Source organism: Oryx dammah, unplaced genomic scaffold, assembly GCF_014754425.2.
Source record: "Oryx dammah isolate SB20612 unplaced genomic scaffold, SCBI_Odam_1.1 HiC_scaffold_18, whole genome shotgun sequence".
Taxonomy (NCBI): domain Eukaryota; kingdom Metazoa; phylum Chordata; class Mammalia; order Artiodactyla; family Bovidae; genus Oryx; species Oryx dammah.
In genome coordinates this window covers 79,361,783-79,386,610 of record NW_024070202.1, presented here as the reverse complement: position 1 = coordinate 79,386,610, position 24,828 = coordinate 79,361,783, and the positions used below count along the sequence as shown (strand labels likewise).

The following is a 24,828-nucleotide window of genomic DNA, read 5'->3' as shown; positions in this document are numbered from 1 at the left end:
GCTGCAGGCCTGCGCCTGCCAGCTGGGAGGAGCTGCAGTCCAACTGCCAAGCGAGGATCACGTCGGCTGGAGAATTTCTGAGTGCTGGAGGCTTCACAGCTGCGGGGCAAGATCACTGATCTGGAGTCCTGAGGGGTTTCTTGCAGGGGCGAGCCTTCCCTTCCCATCTCCTGAGGGGCCTTGCAGGAGCAGAGGGACTGAGAGGCAGGCCCAGCAAAGAAAGAGCAGTCTGTGGGGCCCTCTCCAGTCTGCCTTCCCCTTGATTTCAGAGAATCTAAATGGCTGTTTCATAAGCCCTCCAACTGGTACCCAGGGAATTAGCAGAACACCAGGAGTGATGCACTGGGTGAAAAACTACCAAATGCATCTTTGTTGGGGGGGGGGGAGGGGGCGGCGGTGGATGGTTCAGATGTGAATGTGGTTCAGATGGTTCACGGGTGGAGGAGCTGTGATGCCCCTTTACCACCAGCATCAGAAGCTCTCATGTTAACTCTATAGCTTTTATAAAGAGTAGGGACAACCTGGGGGTTTTAGCTGCTTCTAGCTGGAGTAGCTGAGGAATCTTTCTTCAGCTAGAGCTTGAGTAAGAAGGCCGATCCCAAAGAAGCAGCTCAGGAAGAGGGCAGAGCCGATCCACCCCGCTTCCTGCCCCAGCCCGATGGTGGCTGCAGACCGGGCAGCAGCAGGCTTCTCTTCCAAGAGGCCAGCCGGGGCAAGGCTGGCTGGCTCTCCAAGGCTGCCAGTGCTCCCTCCAGCTCGGCCTGCCGGCTTGCCAGGCCACCTCACACCTCTCATGGAGCCCTGGCTTTGAAAGGCTCTAGGCAGCAGAAGGGAAATTAGAATCAAGAGGCGAGGTGTGAGCTGAGCCTTGCAGAGCTATGGCAGGTAGGAAGTGGAGGTAAGAGCTAGGAAGCACAGCTGCTTTATTAAAATAGTCCTGTAATTGAAAAAAAAATAGAACATAAACCCTCTATGCACCATTGACTAGAAATTCCACATAAAGTTTCTTGCTTGCTCGGTGAAGAAGCAGTGATGGAGAGTACCACAGGTACCAGTGCCTGCCCCACCCCCTTCCCCCGCCCCAGCATCCCTAGTCCCTGGAGCTTGCTCTGCCTTTGAAGGGCTGGGCTGGACCCCACCTCCTGAGGGATGGGAAGGCAATTGTGGGGGGCCCCTCTTGCCCCTTCTCCTGCTTCCCTAAGGCGCAGCAGCTCTGGGCCGTCCTTGTGTGGGTCCAACGGCACACTGCCTCCACTCCCTTCCCTTCCACATGCCTCCCACCATCACTGCCGAAAGGTATTATCTTACTTTCCCCGCTAAAATCACAATAATCTCCCAGTTGAGTCTTACTCCTGATCAATCCAATCTGGATCCCGTGGAGCTGGAGCCGCGGGGATGAATTTGGGAAGCTCCCATGGCTTCATGCTCTTCCCCCCTGACTTTCACTCCCTCCTCACCCTCCACGCATTCTGAAAACCCAGTTCAAGGTCACTGGCCTTCCTGACACAAGCCGGACCGCTCTTGTGTCTTCACAGGTCTAAGTCACTGTTGAGTTCCCTCAGCCTCTCCATCTCCCATATCTATTCCTTGCCTCTGGCTACACCTGTCCCCATCCTTCCCTCCATCCCTCATTTCTCAGGAGAGTCATCCATCCATCCTGTGATCCAGGTGGTGTTCTGAGTGCTGTAACATCAAGTGCCTCCTCTCCTCTGCCTCTTTCTTATTGGATGATTAACATGGTCAAGCCTCTATTATTAACGAAGGAAGGAAGAGAAGATGGGAGAGAAGAAAGAAGGAAAAAATGGAAGCAAGTAAGGGCAACCACCACAAGAAAATACAATTTTCTACCTCTCCAGCCTCTTTCCCTTGGCAATAATGTATTTCACATTCTCTGAGGTGACCGTAACACCTCGGATTGGAATGTGTCTCTTAGCGGACAGGAAGCATCATGCCCTAGCTTCACTGCTTGCTTTTTCTTCGTGAGAACATGGAATCATGTGTGTTCTCACTCTGATGGCATCTGGGATGATGACATAGCACAGGCTGCTCGAAAGAACTCACCACATTCCCCTTCGTGTTATGCGTCATTGGTTTCTTAATTGTCATGAACCCATGTCTATTCTCACCACGCCAGTGATAAATTCTCCCCCACAATCTCTGGGGTCTCCTGACTCTTATAATGGGTATTTTTCAGCTCATGTTTTCCCAGGCCTACACATAGCCCTCTACAATCTTGGCCTCCTGGAAAGCATCTCCCTGTTTCGAGAGCACGCAGTCTCTCCTGCCTCTCCTTCTCTATTCAGCCTGCTCACCTGAGCCCTCCGTCTCTTGGTTCACGGGGCCAGTGTTCCTTGGGGTCCATTTCGTAGTCTTCTTCTCATGCTATACCTGTGCCTGTTACTGGTGCTTTACTCTTTGCTGCTTCTGTCATCTGTGTGCCAAAGACTCCCAAGTCTGAGTCTACACTTGAATCCTTCTTCAGGGCACCTGTCTACAGTATGTCTCTCCTTGTATTTTCACTACCTAAACTGGAGCATCTCAATATGGAACAATTTTATGTTTAAGGGACATGTAGGTATGTCCAGACACATTTTTGACTGTTACAACTTGTGGGGTGGTACTGGCAACTAGTCACTAAATATCCTACAGTACATGAGATAGACCCCCACTATAAAGAACATCTGGCCCCATATGTCAATAATGTCAAGGTTGAGAAGCCCTGCTATAAGGACCTCATTTGGATAATGCCCCAAACTGAACCTGCCCTTGAATGTCTTCTGTTACAGCCCACTGTTGTATTCTGTGGTTATGCGTCTGTCCCTCCCACTGGTATACAAGCCTATGGTCCCACAGCTTTAGACATCTTTCCATCTCTAGTTCCTATCAAGGACTCTGAATGGATATTAGACATAGAGGCAGTGCTGTTGAATTAATATAACTCTTGTCTCACACCCCCAGATAACCTATAAGTAGTTTTATGAGGGTAGAGACCATCCTAACCTACCACTGGGCCTTGAGCAAGGTTGGACGCAGCAAGAGAGGCAGCAGAAGATTCAGGGACAGGTCAGAAAACGTGTAAAACCTAAGATTCCATACCTCTGCTGGGTGAGTATGGGTAAAAAAAATGTATGGAAAGAAAAAAGAAGCCTAAAACCAGATTCTATTCTAGATTCTCTTACTATTCTAAAAATAGTAAGGAGTTTGGATGACTAGGTGGAGAAAGCATAAACTAGGTGTCGGTTGGCAAAATGAAAATTTAAGGAAAGTGAAAGTGAAGTCGCTCAGTCGTGTCCGACTCTTTGCGACCCCATGGCCTGTAGCCTATCAGGCTTCTCCGTCCATGGGATTTTCCAGGCAAGAGTGCTGGAGTGGATTGCCATTTCCTTCTCCAGGGGATCTTCCCGACCCAGGAATCGAACCCGGGTCTCCCGCACTGCAGGCAGATGCTTCACCGTCTGAGCCACCAGGGAAGCTAACATTAAAGGAGATATGAGCTCAGATTGTTTTTGGAATAGTAAATATACTATAAAGTAAGGCCTGTGAAAATAAAAAGGAAACCCCAACAAAAATTGGAATAGAGAAGGCTACCACTTCTTGTCCAAACGTGAAAACGTCAAGCACAGATCCCAACAGGAAGAGACTACCTTGTACTTCCAGACAGGAGGTACAACAACCTTACTACAACAATAGAAAGAAGGCAGATTTTCTTCCTGTCCATCAACAAACCCAGCTGATGGAAATACAGCTCAGCCAATGAGGAGCCTTCATTACCCAAACTCTCACTTTCCTCCAATGAACTTTCATTTTTCTCTTATGAATGACTTTCCTGTCCCACTCTTTTCTCCATAAAAGCCTTCCATTTTGCACAAAACCTTGGAGTCTCTCTCTGCTTCCTAGATGAAATGCTGCTCCATTCATGAACAGTTTAATAAAGTAAATTTGATTTTCAAACTTACTCAGTTGAAATTTTTTTTTACTAACCAAAGGGGAAAAACTGCCAAGAAAATAGAGAAAGTCATGGAGGAAAAAAGAGATGAATAAGACGTTTTGGCACTTGGTTAAATTTTCCATCTTATACTAGCATTCTCCTGTCATAGTCTTATCTGGATAATACATAACACCTTCGAACCAAACTTACTTAATATAAATCTTTATGAAATACCAAATGGATTGCAGCTCTGCTATTTTACCTCAAACTGCCTCCTTCACATCTCCTTGACAGGAGGAGTCTTTTAAACAAAGCTGTTAGCGGTACCTGCATCCTGTTCACACGAACTTACAGGAGTTTGTCATGCGCCTCATTTCTGGGAATATCTCATTTCCAACTTTTCCTTTTTGTTAGCCCCATTTCTCTTATTTAATTTTGACTTACTACATGGCATGCATCTTTGTGAGAAGACAATTTAAACCTAAGAAAGGGCATAAGTTCCTGTTTTCCCCCTTTTTTTTTTTTTTCTGGACACATTTGGACACTTTCTGTGAAGGATCTAGTTATGAAAGCAAAGAATTTTGAATTTATGAGAGGAAATTCTCCTTTGTGAATGAGGAAAGAGTGAAGCATCCTTATGACTGGAAAATCGCTGCTAGAGGTCAGGGAGCGAGATATTCACCACCCACGAGACAAGCGGTTCCCTGGGACAGGTGCTGCGAGTGTGTGTGTGTGTGTTTGTGCATCTGTGCACATGTGGATGAAGGCTGACCCATCCTGGTAGCCCTAGGATATTGACAACCAGGATCACCCGTCCTTCCCAGCAACAACCAGTGCCTTCGCCTGGTAGTTCAAAAGATACCTGATGCTACTGAGAGGAAGAGACCCTCCTGAAGTCTTTTTTATAATGATCTGGAGAAAAGACAAATGAGAGAAATAGCTTCTATTTCTACCTGGTATCAGTTATTAAAAGCTACATTAAAGTAAGCTTCTACCATGTCAGATTTTCTGGTAAGGTGTGTTAGGGTATCTCCGAATAACAGGATGATATATAAAAGAGGGACAAGTTGTGAGACATTAAACCTGTTCATGTCCTTCCTCTTAAGAGTTTGGCCAAGAGATAAAATTAAGAAAAATGCCCACATTACAACTGGCATGCCTCCCAGGTACCCCTTCTCACACACCACTCGGAGAGTGTATTGCCTCATTCTCCATCTTAGGGATGAAGAGTCTGGGTCTCAGACTAAGCTTGTGTGTGTGTATGTTAAGTCAGGGGGGTGGTCTGAGTAAATGCAGGTTCTGGATTTTTCCAAAGAGAGCCCCTTTTCCATTCAACTATGAATTAAATAAATCGCCTAGGAAACATTTCAGTACAAAGAGTTTTTTTATTGACATTGTAAGAAACATTGTTCCTTTTCTTTGTTATAAAAAGACTAAGTGGTTGTGAAAGCGGAAGTAGAGTCCATCTGTTGGGGGCGCTGCAGCCCCGGGCTTGAGGTGGGCGTCGGGGGCATCGCACAGGCTGCAGGCTGATCCGAGGAAGGCCCGGGGCCGGCCACGTCCAAACACTATGCCTACAATACTTAAATGTATTTACACGTTTCTTTTAAAAAAAGGGTTACACATTTTATTTTTTTAAAAATCTAAAAAAGGTGAAAACAATGAACTTGTATTTTATCTTACACGTTTGCAGGATACACAACAGTAACTTGTCAGAAGAGAACATCCTCCTGTGCATTCAAAACAACATGGGAAGTCAGGTTACGAGACAGCTCAGACTCTGCTACAATCGGGTCCTCTTGGCCGGTGGCAAGCACACAGCCTCAAGCCCTGATTGGGCAACACCAAATGGTCCCTCGCTCCGACGACATCAACATAAAATAAGGCACATACATCGCAAGAATCAAAATTCTGTGGCTCAAGAGTGCGAGCCAATGTGTGAAGAGCAGGGCGGTCTGATCAGTTCTTTAGAGGAAAAAAATAAAATGGATTGACAAGGAAAAACACGTTTGTCACAGGTGCTAAACAAAAGTACCATGCATGAGCCTGCATTAAAAAGCCGGCTATGACCCTAGTGAGTCGCTGTTATCTCCCCAAGTGCAAGGGACAAGAGAAGTGGAGGGAAGACTGCAGGCTGGGGATGGGTCCCATCACAGGAGATTCTAAGTGTGCAGAAACCCACGTCCAGACAGAACACTTGGAAGTGACCCAAAAAAGATCTTCTTCACTGACTATCACAACAGTCCATCACATTCAAAAGGACACTTTCCTCTCCCACCTCCCCTCTCCTCCATTCTTCTGAGATTTTTATACTGAGAGAAACCAAATACTGAGCTGAAAGGTGAGCGAGTCTTCTGCAAATCTGAAGGCCAGAACAAGGAAAACAAAGTATGGAAAGAAAAAGATAGGGGGCAACCAGGAGAACTGCTAGAAAGCAAAGGAAAAAAACAAGGGCGCAAGGTGACAACCATGCTCATCTCAGTCTCCATCCATCCTTCCACGCACAGCGAAGGTGATCTGGGAAATCTGGTAACTGAGAAATGCAGGGCACATCCAAGGACTCTAGTGGGGAAGTGCAGGAGGAGGGAGACAGGAATGGGGTTAAGCCACAAGAGCAGGAGAGCTCAGACCAGGACCTTGGGACTTTGAGTTCACCTAGATATGAGATTCAGGGACCTGGACTGCCAATTCTGTGACCAGATCATGACCCGTTTGAAGAATACAGAAAAGGCCTCGATTTTTCCACTGAAGAGTGATAGAGACTCAACTCTGCTAGCTCAGATCACTACTTGTCTTTTGATTTGGGGCTCTGTTCCAAAGTGGATGCTTCCTTTGATTTAAAAGAAGGTGCTGCACATGGGGAACAGCAGGAGGACCTCAATACCCCTCTGCTTTCATCTAGTTGAAAGCAAACCCAACTGCCTCAGCTGAAGTCCCAAAAGTCTAAGATTCAGAGGGGAATTTTACCCCACGTGAGATTCTTGGTCCAAATAAGAGAACATAAACCTGAGAAAAATGAGCTGGTCCTAATATTCTATTATCTCACACTTTTACTTGATTTTTGTCTACTACTAATTTAAATGGCAGAAAGGGGAAAAAACACATAACAGACTCATGAATCACTCTGGATAAATTACGACTGAGCGGCTGAACTGAACTGAACTGAACTGAACTCCAAGATCAATAGGACAGAATACAACATATCGACTGAGGTGGTGATGTTGTATTTTATTAGTTTACATATTTTTTAAAAGTAAAACGCTGGGTAGTCCACATACCCTATGCACACATGGTATGTCTTTTATGTGTAGCAACTGTACACACGGGGAGTCGCTGCACTTTTTAAGTCTTTAAACCTTTTCGTCTAAAAGTCTAGCTTAAGTCCACATTAAGGACAAACTGCATAGAAGACTTAACTTCTTAAATGGGTGCATAATGTAATAGAGTGTTAAGAATGTAGCCACACAGCTATGAAACTGTGCCCTTAGTGTTTTTAAATACTGAAAATGTTTGAAGCAATTTATTCCAAATATCTTGGTCTGTGAGCTTTTCTTTTACAAACAAATTTCATGAGTCCCCTAAAATAGGGCACTTAGAATAGAAATACTCTTTTGCTATAGTGGAATTGATATACTGTTGATAACATAGCCAGCTGTGGGATTAAGTACCTATATACTCAAAACTAGATATAATCAATTCTCAGTTATTCTGTTATCTATGAAAATGGGGCGAGTGATGGAATTAATCAATAAATATGCCAACCCACAAATATTTCCCAAATTCTATGCAATAGCTTTTATCTATAACATATCTACCTTCTTACCAGAACAGATGAAAGTAATAGTGTGTCTGGGCGTCACCCAACATCCCTCCCAGCCTCTCCGTGGAACAGTGCTGAACACTCGTGGACAGACAGAGAGGGGAGGCAGGGTCCATAACTGAGAACTGACATATAGACGTGCCCACCTTCCTGTCCAGCACACGTATGGACAGGAAGAAGTTTAAACCCCAACAGTGGGCAAACAATTTCCTGCACAGGAGCCCTGAATTTCCACTTTTGTGTATCTGTCTGAAGCATGCCCCAAACTGAACGGGGGTTGGGAGCTTCTCAAAAGCCTGTCACCTCTGCTGTAGTACACCCACAAGAGATTCCCAAACTCACTCTCCAACTTCCGACTCCTGAGCCCAGGGTGGGAATTCAAAAACAAAAGAAACAAAGCACAGAAACAAACATTGAGCATATGTAAAGGAAAATGGAAAAACGCTGGACAACCCCTTAGTCACAAGCACACCAACTTCCTAGTTCCTTGGAATAACGGAGAGACACGTCAAATCCTTTCACTTGCCCTCTCTGAAAAGAAAGAATGCGCACATCACCATTTACACCGGTTTACTAAAAAAAAGACGGGGGCGGGAGGAACAGGCTGACAGTTTTCTTTTCTTTTTTTAAAGAGGATGTTTTGAGTGTAACAATACTGATTCAAAACTGAAATGGAAGACAGTTTCTCCCTAGAATACTTTAGGGTTTTTCAGAGTCCTTTTCCATAAAAGGAATATACTTGAAACACATCCCAGTTAGGTGAGATGAGATCGCTAAAATACATACAGAACTAAAAAAACTCAGCCAAACAAAAATGGGTCAATTTAATCTTTTAAACTCCTAAAGTTTCAGGTCTCTTGGCAGTCGTTTTTTTCCCCTAATGCTTACTGCATAACCGCAAGGAATTTGCTTTCTTCCGCGAGGGAGGTCAGCAGAGAGCTCATGTCCCCGATTGCCATGTTGGTGGTGCTCAAAGACAGAGGCGGGAACGGGAGGGCGGCCCGCGGCGTGGTGAGTCGGGAGGAGCTATGAGAAAGGTTCTGAATGATGCTTGGGCTCAGGGCTCCTGACATCAGGCTGGCGTGGTCCCCGTCGTCTATGATAGCGTCGAAATCAATCTGCACCCCTTCCAGGTCATGGCTGTCGAGGCTGTCAACTGTGCTTGTCACCTGGTTAGCACCTGGGGAGAGTAATTCAGAGTTTTCGGCGCCGGCCCCCTGGAGCAGGCAGTTGGCTTCTGACATGGAGAAGGAACCAGTTTTCATGTCTTGCTGACCGAAGCCAACGGTTTGGTCATAGAACTGACCAGAGTAACTCTGCACATTCGAACAGAGCTGATGGGGCTGTCCTGGCATCTCCATCTTGATGCCATTCACCCTGCAGGTCTGACTCGGGTCACTGAACTGTCCTGGCTGCTGAGCGAGACCACCCCTCGGCCCAGCCTGGCGCCGGCCGCCCCCGTAGCCAGCACATGGCTGGTAGCCCCTGACGGCTGCCACACTTGGCGGCTGCACGCTGATGCTGGGAGGCCCGGGCAGGCTGCTCTCCGGCCCTTGATAGATGTGTGAGGTAGCACTAGCCTGCCCCAGCAGGTTCTGCCCGGAGCGGCCTGCCCCCTGCGGGTGTGTGCTGTCACTGAGGAGCTGCTGAGCCAGGTACCCCTGCCCTGTGGGGTCTGGGGTGGGCATGCCATTCACCGTGCTGCCGGTTGACTCATTCGGCACCACCGACAGGCCAAAATCCAGATGGCTCCCGCTCCCTTGCATGGTGATGCTTTTCAGCTTTACCGCCTGGATCCCAGGGCCGCAGGCCCCATCGAGTAAGCTGGGGGCACCAGGCTGCCTGTTGAGGCAGTTCCCATACTGCTGGGCCTTATAGGGTGGTTCGTGGAAGCCATTCCCGTTGGTGCCAGCTCCGCCACCGTGGCTCACTAAGTGTTCCGGGCCCCCGAAGGAGCTGGCATGCTCCCCAAGGGTCGGATACCCCCCAGCTGGGCCAGCCCCACTCCTCAAGGGATTCTGCGGGTGAACACCCATGTGGCTGTACGACCCAAAGGCCCGGGCCTGCTGCCCCATGGACCGCTGGCCGCATTTCAGCTTGGAGGAGGACAGGTCGGCGCTGCCGGAGCTGACTTCATTCCACTGAATGGGCAGGTCGGATTTACTGGCATCGGGGCAGGGCTGCTCTAGGCCGCGGTACTGCTGGCTGCCGGTGTGGCTAGCGTGGCTGTCGGGCAGTCCCAGTGGGTCAAAGTCCCCGGGTACACTCCCCAAGCCATGGGGCACTTTGCTGTCATCAGAGAAGGTGCCTGGGAAGTGCTGCTCATACCCGGCTGGGTTCTGGGAATTTAAATACTGCACCACGTCATCTGGCAGGAGGTCCTCATCGTTCAGGCTCACGTCGGCGTCCATGGTCAGGGACTCCAGGGTGACATTCTCAGTGATGCTCGGGGGACAAGGAGAGGAGTGGAAGTGGCGGGCCTGGCCCCCATCGGGCCGCGTGTAGTTCTGAAGCACGAGGTTGCGCTTTTCCAGGGATGGAGGCAACACCGGAGGGTTGAAGCTGTTAAGGCTGTTGAACCGCTGTACCCGGGGCAGAGACAGGCTCTCTGAAACCGTCCTCACCGGGTCGCTGGCTCTTCTCACGCCGTTGCCCAGTGCATCCTGGGGCAGCAGTGGGCGCCGACCGTAACCGTGGGCCCCACCGTCGCTGCATCTCCGAGGAGGATGCACGGGAGGCAGGGTCCCCGCCGGCTCCCGGCCATCTCCCAGCAGGGCCATTCGGGTCTTGAGGCTCATCCTCTCCATGTTGGGCAGCGGCGTGGGCGGGGGGCCGCCCGTGGCGGCAGCGTACTTGGCTTTCAGGCGGTACTGCTGGGCGGGAGTGAGGCTGAGCAGGCTGGGCAGACCGTCGCCCTGGCTGGCCTCGCTGGACCTGCGAGAGGCGTCGGTGGAGATAGGGTCGTAAGAGTCGGCCACGCTCACGTTCTGGGGTCGCCCCTCGGCCTGGGACGCCTCGCTGGACCGGCGGCTGGAGAAGCAGGGTGAGATGCCAGAGGAGCGGCGGCTGCTCAGGTAGGCGGAGCTGACGGTGCTGGTGCTGCTGTCCCTCCGGTTGAGCATGTTCAACATGGTGATATCCACCCCAGACAGGTCGCTTCTGTTCGGGAGAAGGGGCATGGGCCCGCCCAGACTGCAGCTGGTACTGGGCTGCGTGCCTGCAGAGACAGCGTGGGAGACATGGGTTCACCTCGGAATGACAACACAGGTTCTGGGGCCAGAAACCAAACCAAACCAATCCATGGCTGGTCACGGTGACCCACCCCTGCCCTGCAGTGCTGAAGGGCCAGTGACGAAATAAGGGGTGGGCGAGCAGGCGGCAGGCTGCACTGGTGGATTCCCTGGCTTAAACAAAGCAGTAACAACTCCCTGGATGAGTTAAGCGCCTTCGCAGGGCACTAGTGCAAGGGCAAGGTGAAGAACCACAGGGTGTACATACAGTGCTCAAGTTACAGGAAGCCCAAGGGCAGAAGGCATTCTGAGGGTCTCATACCCATTCTCAGGGCTTCCTCCGACATCCTATGCGGGTGTAAGGCACCTGAGTTGGTGGGGTGGGGGAGTTCACACCTGGGCTCTGCTCCAGGAACTGAGTGTAATCTCAGAAACACAAACCGCCTAGTGGCCAACAGTGGCAGAAGTGGCTTCCCTTTCTCTGAATTGGGCCCACATTGGTCAAAGTGACTGTTTATCCACTGGCTGTAGACTGTGGAAATCAGAGGCAGGGGCTAACTCTGGATGCCTCTGCAGCTAAGATTTCCTTACTCTGATCTAATAGTGATGATTTCACCATCAGAATATGAGTCACGTGCAGTTTTATTTTTTATTCCAGTATTATCCTCTTACTGTCTGCTTTTATTGGGTTGGCCAAAAAAGTTCATTGGTTTTTTTCCCCCTATATTATCTTACAGAAAAACTTGAACGAACTTTTTGGCTAACCCAATAAAATATGGGTTCTCCAGAAAGGTAACACTAATATGCATAGTTCCAGCATGATTTTAGGGCTGGTGGGGAAACAAGCAAACAGAAAACCCAAGGACCTGGGTCCGCACAGTGCTCTGGCTGCCTTCGCAAGAACAGAAAACCCTGAGCAGACATGAGGTCTGGCTGGCACTCACCGTTTCCTATGAGAGGAGAGACTGCAGGGGCTTTAGGGGGTAGAATGGGGTTCAGTCGTGGAAGCATTCCATTCACTTGTTTGAGCCTTTCTAGTTTGACGTGCTCCATCCACTTGGTCCCTGCTGGGTTCCTCCGGGCTTGCAAAGCAAGGGCTGTGGTTGCAGTGGAAATGGTCGAGTCCATGATTGGGGTTTCATCGATGGCACTGAGGTCGCCCACACCACCTCCATCGGTCAGAGGAAGCTCGAGCCCACTGTTGGAATAGTTGCTGATGGGGGACTGTTGGCTGCTGCATGAAGACTGACCACCAGGGCTTGGCTGAGATGTCTGTGGGGTCAAGAAGAAAAGGACATAAATGTTACCTAGATGATCAAGGCCAGGGAGCAGACAATGAGCAATCCCACAGATCAAGTCCTGTGGGATTCTCAGAGAGAGAAGAACTATTGTCTAGTGAATGGAGGTGGCCTCCCCTGAGCTCAGTGATGATGGATGGGCCAGCAGGCAGATGTACTGTGGAGGGAGATGGACAGCAGGGGGAGCCAGGTGTGATGGAGCAGCCATGGAATCCCTCCCCCGATGCCAACTCTGCGTCACATTTCCTCAGTTCCCACCCCACCTCCATGACTTGAGACTTTGGGCAAATTACTTAGCCACTCTAAACCTCAATTTCCTTATCCAGAAAGTGGGGACAATTTATTTATCCTAAGGATTGTTGTGGAAATTAGGAGTGAAGCCCTGAAAACACACAAAGTTCAAAAAGACCTGGATAAAAGGTGGTAATTAATTGGCTTGGAGAGTATTAGTGGTTATTAGTATAAATGCTTTAGACCTCAGGATATATATGCCAGGAACACATGTTACCCCCTCTCCAACCAGTCCCTCTTTACGGTTCAGGGTTGGTTCCCCAAGCTCTATAATCTCTGTCCATTCCTTCTACATTCTCTTGCTTTGTGAAACTCCAAGTAGGGGGATATATGTAAAAGCAGTTGTAGGAGGGAAGACTTCAGTCACTTAGTTTCTGCCATGGACAGAAAGGAGTCTCTGGGGAAGTCACAGGCGTCTTCCAGTCCCCAGTGTGCACCTGGCCTTGCACTAGGAGAATCAAGCCAGGTTTCCCTAACCCCAACCAAGTGGACTTGGCAAGCCAATTCTGCAAATCTTGGGAACTTAATCTAGCCCACTAGGTTCTCAGGGAAAGACCCCTCCCCCAGGGGCCCCTGACCATGGGGACAGCTCATTGTGTCTATGTTTGGGAGCACCCTGGCTTGCACTGAGCGGTCTGCACAACCTGGACCTGGCCCATCTGAAATTCCAGTGCTGCCCCGGTGGACAAACAGTTGCATCCTTTTCGTAGAGATAAGAAAAGTGATGTTCAGAGAAGTTCAGTGACTGCCCAAAGTTACAAAGCGAACAGTGTGATGACCTGGACTCCTGGCCTGGCCTCACTTCTGTTCCTCTGTAGCACTCTCTCTGGTGCTACCTAGCAACTAGAGTCTGACAGCAGCCCATGAGCAAGGAGAGATAACTACACACACTCTGGTACACGTGGCTATGGTCTCAGGTGGAACCACAGTGCTGTCAGAAGGGGCTCTGGACACGGGTCATTTCCGTGGAGACTGTCACACTTTTCCTGAGACCACAGTACACACACCCAAGGAAATGAACACTTTCTAAGTGAGCACCACACGGTACACTAAGTGTGTCCTGGGCAACCAAGCAGAGAAAAATAAGATGCACAAATGTGATCATGAATGCATGAAGCCTGGCTTATTTTTGCTTCTGCAGAGCACTGAAGGGCCAGACCACCTGCTCCTTTGCAGAGAACTTAGATCATCCAGGACTTTGAATGACTTTTCCTCTCGGATTATCAAATCAGTATGTGTGTGTGTAAATCTGTGTGTATGTACACACACTTCCTTGTGGAGGAGTACAGATTCACGTTTCCACAGGGCCTGGAAGAAGGCTCTCATACATCTACAATTAGAAAATCCTTAAAGGACCCCGACAGTTCAATACAGGTTAGATTGCCAACAAGTATATCCAGTTCTTGCTCTAAGAAGGTGGTGCACGTCTGGTCCAAGAATAAATTTACACTAGTCAACATAACAGTTAAATGGTCTTTGAGAACATCTGCTTGGTCGGCCCCAGCGTGATTTATTATGGAATCCTAGACAAATAGAACGATGAATTTCAACATCTAACTCCACATTTTCACATGCTGAATGTTCAAAACACATTGCTTCTATGTTGGAAACATATCTGGGCAATGTTCACTACCAAAGATATCACAAAGGACAAAGACTAAAGAAAATGAAATAAATAAAAAGCTATATGTTAAAATGAAAACAAAACAAAGAGAGCAGAGAAGCCAAAATTCCCTCACCTTATTACCCACTGTCCTTAGGAAGTGAGAACAAGACATTTAGGAGCATTACACAGAAGAGATGTTGGAGTAATCAGAAAAAAAGAAGAAAGAATTTAATTTATAGCGTGATGAACAAATCAAAGACAAGTTTTTAACGAAAGAATATTAGAAATGTATATCTCACATGCTTCAGTAACTACGTCTATGAAGATACCTACTCATTTACATGTGTGAGCACATATACATAAAAAAGTCTCCTGTGGAAATTTGATTAATTTATTAACCTCACTGAGCCTCTGTTTCCACACCTGTAAAATATGGGGCCTAGTCTCAATATCCTGAAATCTCTTTCCAGCAGTTTGTTTCTATATCAATATATCTATATCTCATAAAATATTTCACATCTGGGAGCATGTCAGATGTCACTGAGCAAAATCGCTGTATGTTTTTATTTCTACCCATTTTCTTTTTAAATAATGAGTGTTTGGAGAAGTGATAACTTTTCTTTCTTTCCTTCTTTTTTGCTAAGGATGTACATAAAAGGTACCAGGGACTCTGAGCTCACAGGACGTCCTAAAAATATAAATCGTTGTCTTTCAATGACATTATCTAGGAGACCACAGATTCACTTTCTTTGTTTCAGTAAACACTAAGGATAAACGGTTAAATCTTTTGCATAATTTTTATACAGGTGGACTTTATTTTAGGAAATTGATGAATACTCCTCCTCCAAAAGTATATAAAACACAGTTTATGAACTGATTAATTTAAACGTATAGGGATCAGTTATAACACATATATAAACTTCTTAGTAAGGTGTTTTTTAAAAGCAAAGTACAGCTATCCACAGGGAAATAACGATAAGATAGCTTATTTGCACGATTTTTGGCTAGACCTAATGTCACTTGCTAAGACTCTTAAGAGTTTAAAAACAAACTCAGTTAGTCACTAAAGTGCAATTAAGTCATATGCGTATTAGTTCCTGCCCATACATACTGGCTACACATGATATCACTCGGGAATTCACAGGATGTCCATCCAATTTCTGAACTTTTCTAATTTTATGCAAATGATTCCTTACACTGAGTAGAAATCTGCCTGCCTGATCATTCCCATGCATGTGGAAGTCTAAGCATGTGACTCATCTAGTATCTTTCCCATCCAAAGAGTGGACAGACTAGAACCCCAAACACAGAGCTGACTCCATTATACATATGGCAAATACAGATGAACTAAATCTCCTCTGATTGCTACTCTTTTCATTTTGTCTTTGGGAAAATTTTAGCTGTTTTATTCTGGCCCATGCATAAGGCAAAAATCACCAAGTGAAGTCTGAAAGAAGCCGCAGCAATAGCTTAATCCATGTGTCCTATTTGTCATCAAACTGTAAGATTTTTGTCGATGACATTTTTCAAATCCTTCCCTTGCTTTCTACCTCCTTGTTTCAGGAATCATTTTAGATATGGTCTCAAGTCTATCAACTAATCTCTAGATTGGCACAGGAGTTGTCTTTTCTAAAAATTCAGAAAAACATTTTAAAATCCCTTTGTATCTTCCCCTCTTTTTACTCCGGCACATTCCCCTGGGGCCCCATGCCTCGTGTTTGGCTGTGCCAGGTCCTGGGCCCCTGCACACATTCCTTCCCCACTCTGAGTGTTGCACTTGGCAGCCACTTGCCCTCTGCCCCTCCCATGGCATTGCCAAGCGGACCTTGTTAGCTCCGCTCTGAATGCTCGCACCCAGACTTGTCTTAGAGCCCTATTACCCAAGCTTTCTTGGTCTGCCTATCCCACTGGACTGCAGACCCCTACAGAACAGGGACCATGGCTTATTTCAGGAGGTGCTAGTAGTAAAGAAACCGCCTACCAGTGCAGAAGACATAAGAGACACGGGTTTGATCCCTGAGTCCGGAAGATCCCTTGGAGAAGGGCATGGCAACCCACTCCAGTATTCTTGCCTGGAGAATCCCATGGACAGAGGAGCCTGGTGGGCTGCGGTCCACAGGGTCACAAAGAGTGGGACACAACTAATGCGACTCAGCACTTGTGCATGGCTTATTTCTCTTGGGGTCACCAAGGCAAAGAAGTCAGAAAACATGTTTACAGAGGGACCCGATGAATAATTCTCTATGTTAGAGGCCTCCTGAAAATGTGGATAGTGGTGTGTGTCTACCTGCCACAACTTCCAGATCGATTTTAAAAAAGCAGTTAGGAAACCTCAAACCTCTTTTCTGAGCTGGGGTAAGCAATTGAGATCAATGAGCTCTGATCTCCTTAAGTCAAACAGTGGGTTCCAGTGAGGACAAGGGTGATGTGGTCCTCCCTTAACTCAGCACCCTACCTGGCCCCTTTAGAGACCTGGGACAATCAGAAGGAAAGCGAATGACATACCATGGGCTTCTCCGCCTTGACCGTTTTCACTTGGAGGCATTCTTCCCGCTTTGAGGTAGTGTTGCTGAGGTCCTTCTGCTCCCCGAGGGCTCCCTGAGTCTGCCGGCCAGGTGACCTAGACTGTGAGTGGCCGCTGGAATCTCGCGGGGGCGGGGGCCGGGGATGCACGTCCCCTCGCTGCTTCTTGGTGACATGAGCCTCTGGGCCGTGCACAGTCTTCACGTGTTTCCGGAGGGAGCTGGGGTCTGTGTAGCGCTTGGTGCAGCCGGGGATTTTGCACACATATGGTTTCTGTCAAATGCCCCAACAATGAAAGAATAGATTGTTATCAAAGTGATATCCGGCCCAACAGTCTCTTGTGGCTCTTCATTATATTTTTAATTCTTTCAAAGCATGATCACAAGGTTTTGAGGTATTCAAAACCCTCTAAATGATGCAGTGGTTTAATAAAGACTATTTGGACACAGTTTGGGGTCCATGGAATCTAGCTTGAACACATTACTATTTTAGAAAGTGCTCAGGGAGAGCTTGGGAATTTAAGGTGGCACAGTGATAAAGAATCTGTCTACTAATACAGGTGATACAAGAGACATGGGTTTGATCCCTGGGTCAGGAAGATCCCCTGGTGTAGGAAATGGCAACCCACTCCAGAATTCTTGCCTGGAAAATTCCATGGACAAAGAGCCTGGTGGGCTGCTATCCATGGGGTCGCAAAGAATAGTACACAACTATGTGTGTGCACGTGCACACACACATACACACACAGGGAGAGCTTAGAACATGTAAATTGTGTTTGTGCTCCTGGAAAAATTTATTCTGTGAGTAGGAGGAAGTGTCATGGGGTCACATGGTGTCCAAGATAATTTGATGATGGTGGTGATGCTAATGGTGATGATAAAAGAAGAAGGCTTAAAAGACATCCATCCTTTCATGAGAAGAATGCTACACATCTTTGGGGAGAGCTTGTGTGAAGACATTTCTTACAAAGTCCTGTTTCCTAGACCTAAAATCACTCTTCCACCTTTTATTTATTTATTTATTTTTTAAAGATTTATTTATTTATTTTGGTGGCTGTGCTGGATCTTCGTTGCAGTGCTTAGTTGCCCTGTGGCATGTGGGATCTTCCTGAACCGGGAATCGAACCAGTGTCCCCTGCATTGCAAGGCGGACTCCTAACCACTGGACCAGCAGGGAAGCCCCTCTTCCACCTTTTAAAATGTGCTCTTTACACATCGACATAGTAGAAAATAATAATTGCCTGGAACTTCCCTGGTGGTCCAGTGGCTAAGACTCTGTGCTCCCAATGCAGGGGGCTCTAGCTAGAAGCCCACATGTCTGATCAGGGAACTAGAGCCCATATGCCACAACAAAGATTGAAGATCCTGCATGCTGCAACTAAGACCCAGTGCAGACAAATAAATCATAAATAAATAAATATTTTTAAAAATTGTTGTAGCCTCTCTTAGGTTAGGTATCACTAAAGTATGATCCTTTGGGTTGTATTACAACTGTGTGGGGGTGTTCAGGGCTCAGAATATCCAGAACCTTTCTGATCTTCAAAGTCCTAAGCCCTGTTGGAGTATCTGCAAACGCTCACCTATAAACTGACGAGGGCTGTTAGATGTCATTCTGGAGACGAGTATTTCTGGGTGAGGCTCTGCTCCTGAGTACTAAGGTCTAGAAATTACCTCATGCTAATTTCATTTTCTGTGTGGGTCAGTAGTCAAACCTATAGTCATCAAAAATTATACGGACCCTTGTAATTGAATATTTACTCACATCACGGAACTGCTAGCATTATATTCATAACCAACATCAGAATTGTGATTCTGTTTACTTCATTTGAAATATAATATATTCACGGATGCTTATATGAGTCTATATTTACATCTGTATGTATCAGGAGGTGAGCTATTAGATAAACAATATTCATGAAAGACACGATTAATATAATGCATCCACTGGATTAAAAAAGAATCCCTGTATTATAGAATGATGCTTTTCCACTAAAAGCCCAAGAACAGACTGAGTGCTGCCTAAAATTATGGCATGCCCTAATGGAGTGAGGTAAAGATTCCAGAATGCTGAGAGACCTCACCTCCAAATTTGAGATAATTTTGGGTTGAATTGATTCCCATTAACTACAAATTACTTCTCTTCAGGAGCTTGTGTGATCTGCAGCATATATATGTATAATGAAATGAGCACATCAAATTCTATGCATTAGGGACAGAAGAATGGCTCTGACGATTAGTGCTATTACTGTATAGTGTCTGACCCTGGCCCGCTGCTGGCTCACTGCACTGCTATGACAGGCAGATAGCTATGTCTGGGGCGGGGAGAGGCAGCACAAAGCCAGGCCAGCATTCCAGGTCTGAAGAACTATTCTTCCCATAGATGTCTGCATGTGTGTATCATGGGTTAATCTGGAAATGAGGACACAGCTAGGGATGGAATGAATCTACTAATATTCATCAGCTCCTGCATTTCCAGGACCAACAAGTACATGTGTGCCCACGTGCCCTTGTATGTGCACATAAACAATAGCTGCCTACAAAAATCTCTAAGCACACAAGGTCAGAAAACAACAGTTCACAACAAACACTGACTACATGATGTAGATTGGACCCCAAATTCTATTCTGATTAATGACTGAAATGCAATCTAAGTGTAGGTAAAGATAAATGTTGTTCTAATTTACCCATGTTTCCTGTCCTGGACATTTAAATTTTGGCACCATGATTGCCTTTTTGACTCCCTGAACTGAAAGATACTTTGTGAACACTTTCATTCTACTTGACTTTGTAGAATTTATCCAAATAAAATTATAGATAAACATTTAATGATCCTTACTAGATACAAGACTCTGAGCACAGTTTTATAAATGACAGGATTAAATCTCAAAGAATGGAAAATATGAAAAGTGTGGATGCTAAGAAGGATATGGACAGAGGGGAGCCATTCTTTCATCGGGAAGACGGTGGAAGGCATCAGTCATCAAATTTCTGTATCTGGGTATAATGCCCAGCTCATGGGGTCAGGGTATGAACTAAATCTGACCATGTATACATAGTACTTACCATGATGTGATATGGACACATAATAAGTGCTCGACAAACAGAGCTTTGATTAAGAAAAGGTGTGGTAGTTGGGTCCTGAAAGAGGAACAAGATGCTGAAGGATAAAAATGAGGGCAAGAGAATACAAAAAAAAAAAAAAAGTATCCAGAGCAAAGGTCCAATAGTAGGACCACTCCAGGCATGTGGGCATGCTGTCTGGAAGGTTGTGTTCATGTTCACCATGGTGAAAGGTCAAGGGATTGTGGAAAAAGAAGACTGGGGTTGAGCAGGTGAAAGTAGATATGGGGTTGGCCAAAAAGTTCACAAAGTGTCTTACAGAAAAATATTTTCTTGGCCAATCCAATACAGGCATAAGACATCTAAACTTTTCCTAGGACAGATGGAGCCTCTGGAACTTTCTGTATAGGGAGATACAACCAAATCAGAGCTCAAGGAAACTGGCTTCATCTGGTTTGGGGTGGAACAGGAGCTCCATGTTCTGGAGTAGGGAGCCTGGTCAGAGGCCTCTGAGATGGTTCAGTGGGTCTACATGGGCAGAACAGTCACGGGGGTGAGAGCTAGATTAGCTTCCCCGGATGGGAATTGCTGCCTATTCTGTTCCACGCCATCTGCCTCATCCAGAATAGCAACCTGCTTGCCAGATAACCATCTATCAATATTTGTTCAGAATCCTTCCTTCAGAAAGGATGAAGATACAAATAAGAGGACAGATAAATGAAAGAAGACATCTGGATTTGTCTGTGGTTGATTGATGATACAAATCTGGATTTCCTGGACACACTTAATTTTGATGTATCTGAAACTGTCTATCATTCACAGGCAAAGTTGAGGGCTTTCTCTATTCATGGAACAGAGAAAAATGATTTACGTGATTGTGAATAAAATTTTACTTATATGTTTATGGTCAATGTTAATCATTTATTTTAGGTAAATTGCTCCATTTTGGTGAAAGATATTGTTGACCCAAGACACATTTTAACCTCATGATGCGTATTCAACTCTCATACAACATTGCACTTTCTAATGCACAGAAGAATTCAAGCTCCACTGTAATGCATTTCATTAAAGCAAACAGATGTGGGCACACATTTGAAGCTCATAAAAAGATAAAAACTTAGTAAGCATGTTTATATCTATTCATTGCTGAAGTTCTTTTTTTTTTTTAATTGCTGAAGTTCTAACATTCTCAGTGCCCAACTGGCTCCACAATAACAGGAGAGAATCTATAGGAATGTATGCCTTCTAAGAGTCTGGTCATAATCGTACCTAAGTATATGAAATAGAAATAGATTAATTAAATTCTAGGTTAAGTTAATCAAATCCCCTGAAACATTTTAAATTGAGATATTTGGTTGGCCAAAAATTTGTATGGAAAGTCCATATGGAAAAACAAATGAACATTTTGGCCAGCCCAACATAATTCACATACTATCAAGAACACCGTTTTAAACGGCACAGTCCAGGGCCATTTAGCACATTCACAATCTCGTGCAATTGTTACCACTATCATGTTCCAGAATATTTTTATCATCCCAAGAAGAAACCCTGTACCTATTTTCAGTCACCCCCATTCCTCCTCCCCCCAGCTTGTGGCAGCTACCAGTCTTTCTGTCTCTATGGATCTGCCTATTTCAGATTCCCCTAAAACTTTGTACGAAACAAGCACATTGGATTACAATGTGTGGCTCAGCTGGTAAAGAATCCACCTGTGATGCGGGAGACCTGGGTTCAATCCCTGGGTTGGGACGATCCCCTGGAGAAGGGAAGGGCTACCCACTCCAGTATTCTGGCCTGGAGAATTTCATGGACTGTATAGTCCATGGAGTCGCAAAGAGTAGGACACAACTGAGCGATTTCACCTTCACCACACACTGTAAAAGCATTTTTGACATTAAAAAAAATGGAGATGTAGCATCTTGTCTAAAACATCTGCGAACAGTGGATCAATATTATAGATCCCAAAGGACTCAGGTTTCTTTATTCCACTAGGGTCTGTAAAGGTGAACTCAAGTGTGTGAGTTTATGTGCGCGAGTGCTTTTGTAGAGTGTGGCGAAACCTCTTTGAGATACTTTTCCTTTATCAGTTCAGTTGGAAGGAAACTTGTGAGGGCCATCTCTGCCACCTTCAAGCCAGTGGCCAGTGAACGGAATGTTGCACTTTTACAAATTCCCTCTTCCAGCTCTTCTCTGGAAGATCATGAAGGGCCTGGCTGGCACCTTGTAGGGTCAGATAGTCACACCAAGGTCAAAATGTTCCCTCTCTCACACGATTTCAGTCAAACAGATGACCCACTCTGTGGGGCAGAACTACATCTTGTGAACAAATTCTGGTTAGCTAGCTTAATTTGCACCACAGATATGGGAAGCCTTTGTACTAATCTCTGAATTCATTCAAGAGAAGGTTTCACAGAGAGAGGCAGAATTTGAGCTAGACCTTCAAGGAGAAGCTGGAGATCTGCAGGCAAAAGTGAGTTAAAATGTAAGCAAAGTGAATTAGAAACCATTTTCATTTACTCTTACAGTTCTCTGAAATGTGTGAGGGATAAATATCTCAAACTAACAACAACACAACAGGAAATCCTTGAAGCTTTACTCAATATATTATCTTAAATAACTGACTAGAAACCATTCTGAGTTTCTGAGAATAAGCTTCCAAGACCCTTTGGAATTTAGACTGTCTGGAAATCCTATTTAGCCAAGTCAGGTTGCTCTGCAGAAGTCTTTTTTGATATAATGCATTTGAAGATACCACCTGGAGAAAGCAAATAAAAGTGGCTGTCTTAGCAGTAAGCTGTCAGCTGTCAACACCTCTCTTCTCGGTCTCTCCTTAGTGCTTACAGGGTCATCGTCCTTCAAATGCATTCCTGCTATTCCAGGCAGAGCGAGTGGGTGGAATTCCAAGTTAAATGCTCCTACTGTTTGGCCAGTAGGTGGCAGTACTGAACAACAGGAAACTTGCTCCCCCTTCCTCAGCTTGTCTCTCCCATCCAAGACCAGGTTTCAGCCCTTCCTCTGAGGGCCCCCAAGCCTTCACCCGCAGCATTAATATCCACTCATGCTGGGAGTGGCCAGAGGAAACTACAATGGAACAGGCTTGCGTCTCCCCAGAGGATTCTTTATTTCCGCCCCCTGAGCTCTGGACCCAACAGGCGTCTCCCAGAGGAGCCTTACCTCGTTGGAATGTGTCCTGTTCTGGTGCTTGGCGCGATCGGAGGCATTAGAGAAAGCCTTGTTGCACCCTTCGTGCTCACAGACGTATGGTTTCTCTCCAGTGTGAGATCTCAAGTGTGTTTTCAAGTTTTCGAGTCTCGAGTAGGCCTTTGTGCAACCTTCAAACTGAGGACGACAGGTAAATCTGGATGACCCCATACAATGACAACTTCTGCCTCTCACTTGCTCCAAGTGAATGAAAGACAGACGTCTGGAGGGTCGGCAGCTTTTCAAAACCAAGGAACAAAAGTCCACTAAACTCTGCCTTTATTGGGATTCAGATGGTGGGCTCAGGGCAATTCTAGAGAAAGCATTTTCAGTGCTAGTAAAAATCCCGGGACTTTTTTTTTTTTTTAATAGGCCACTCAATGTGGACAATGGGTTTCATTATCTGCTCAGGGATCTCCTTGAATTCCCACTGATTTCAGATTCAGCACAAAGTTCATTAATATGGCTTTGTGTCCCTACAAAGACACGGAATTTGATCCTGTTTGTAAAGGCCCTTTAACATGTAAAGTACCAAGGCTCAGTCCTGAGTGTGCCTGGCGGGCACCTTAGTGAAAGAAAGCTTAGCCTCCTGCTCTTAGGTCTGTACTGGGCCCCGGTGACAGACTGGTGGGCTGGTGACAGACGGGGGTGGGGGGGGCGGGGAGGGCTGAGGAAAAACTCTAAAGCCATACAGGTTATATTTTTGAAAAGTCAACTTAAGTTTTTCAAGTTGAAACTGGCCTTTCCCTGTGCCTTCCATGGCTCTGGTGTGACAGACCCTGGTGTGAGAGCAAGCCCAGTGGTCATTCCCGGTGCTAGATGGCCGGCCCCTGCTGCGACCTGCCCACCGGCTACTCTGCAGAGCTGGGCTGACTCAGTTGCTGTTAGCCAAGTGTTCCATTAAATAAAAATGAAAAAAATCAGCTCCTTGATTGGCCAGTCACATCTCCAAAGCACGTGGTCTTGAAGCCACCAGGCTGGACAGGGTGGGTCTAGGACACTTCCTTCCAATATCTCTCAGAGCTCAGCTGTCAGCGTTCTCTCTAATTCTTCCCTCCTCTCCCCTCTCCCAGCCCCAGGAGTTGATCACAAACAGCGCTTCAACCCTCTTCTCCCACCACTCATCAGCTGGCATGGTTCTGGTTCTTGGAGTAGGAGGAAGGACCCACGGGTGTAAGACGCCCTCTCGGTGGACATCCCGCCCCCTCCCCCCGACCCCAGGACTCACAGTGCATTTGTGAGGCTTCTCCCCCGTGTGCCTGCGCATGTGGACCACCAACATATACTGGGCTTTGAAGGGTTTCTGTTCTCTCGAGCAGTCGAGCCACCGGCACACAAACTCCTTCTTCTCTCCATGGATGTGGTCATTATTTATATGCTGGGTTTTGGAAAAAAAAATAGAGAAATCAAATGGAAATATACAACTCTTTTCTGCAGGCAGCATAACAGAGGGCCCCAAACCCCCTAACTTTAAGTCCTAAAGGCTCCAAAGTCCTAAAGGCTCCACGGTACCTTTCCCATATGGCAGACGATTCTGTTCTGGTTAGTACATTTCTTAAGTCAGTTTGCTCTTACCAACTGTAGAGAGACACTTTTTTTAACTAGCAGGAGTGACAGGATTTGGAAGAAGCTTGGAGTCCTGGAAAAGATACCACAAGGGCAACGGAAGACAGGAGTTGTGAAATGGGGTGAGACACACACGTCCTCTCTGGGCCTCTGCTATCTTTCACCTGCCAAGTTGGGGTCAAGGCGAAGTGACCACAGAGGGGACCTCCAGCTCTCACCCTCTTCAGGCCTTGGGTAGCACTTGGGCTAGTGATGTGGCTCAAGACTGCAGGAAGGGCACACACACACACACACACACACACACAC

General features: G+C 46.4%; 1 protein-coding gene across 1 annotated transcript in view; it reads right to left on the bottom strand.

Moving 5' to 3' along the window:
- Window positions 1–5,293: 5,293 nt before the first annotated feature.
- The window catches only part of GLI3 (GLI family zinc finger 3), a 311,788-nt gene continuing 292,253 nt past the window's right edge, over window positions 5,294–24,828 (bottom strand). The window contains exons 11-15 of the mRNA XM_040260131.1: window positions 24,185–24,334; window positions 22,930–23,094; window positions 16,679–16,969; window positions 11,923–12,250; window positions 5,294–10,965 (exon numbers count right to left, since the gene is read on the bottom strand). Coding sequence (XP_040116065.1) covers window positions 8,633–10,965; window positions 11,923–12,250; window positions 16,679–16,969; window positions 22,930–23,094; window positions 24,185–24,334 — 3,267 coding nt within the window. The 3' untranslated portion in view covers window positions 5,294–8,632. The remainder of the gene's footprint in view (window positions 10,966–11,922; window positions 12,251–16,678; window positions 16,970–22,929; window positions 23,095–24,184; window positions 24,335–24,828) is intronic.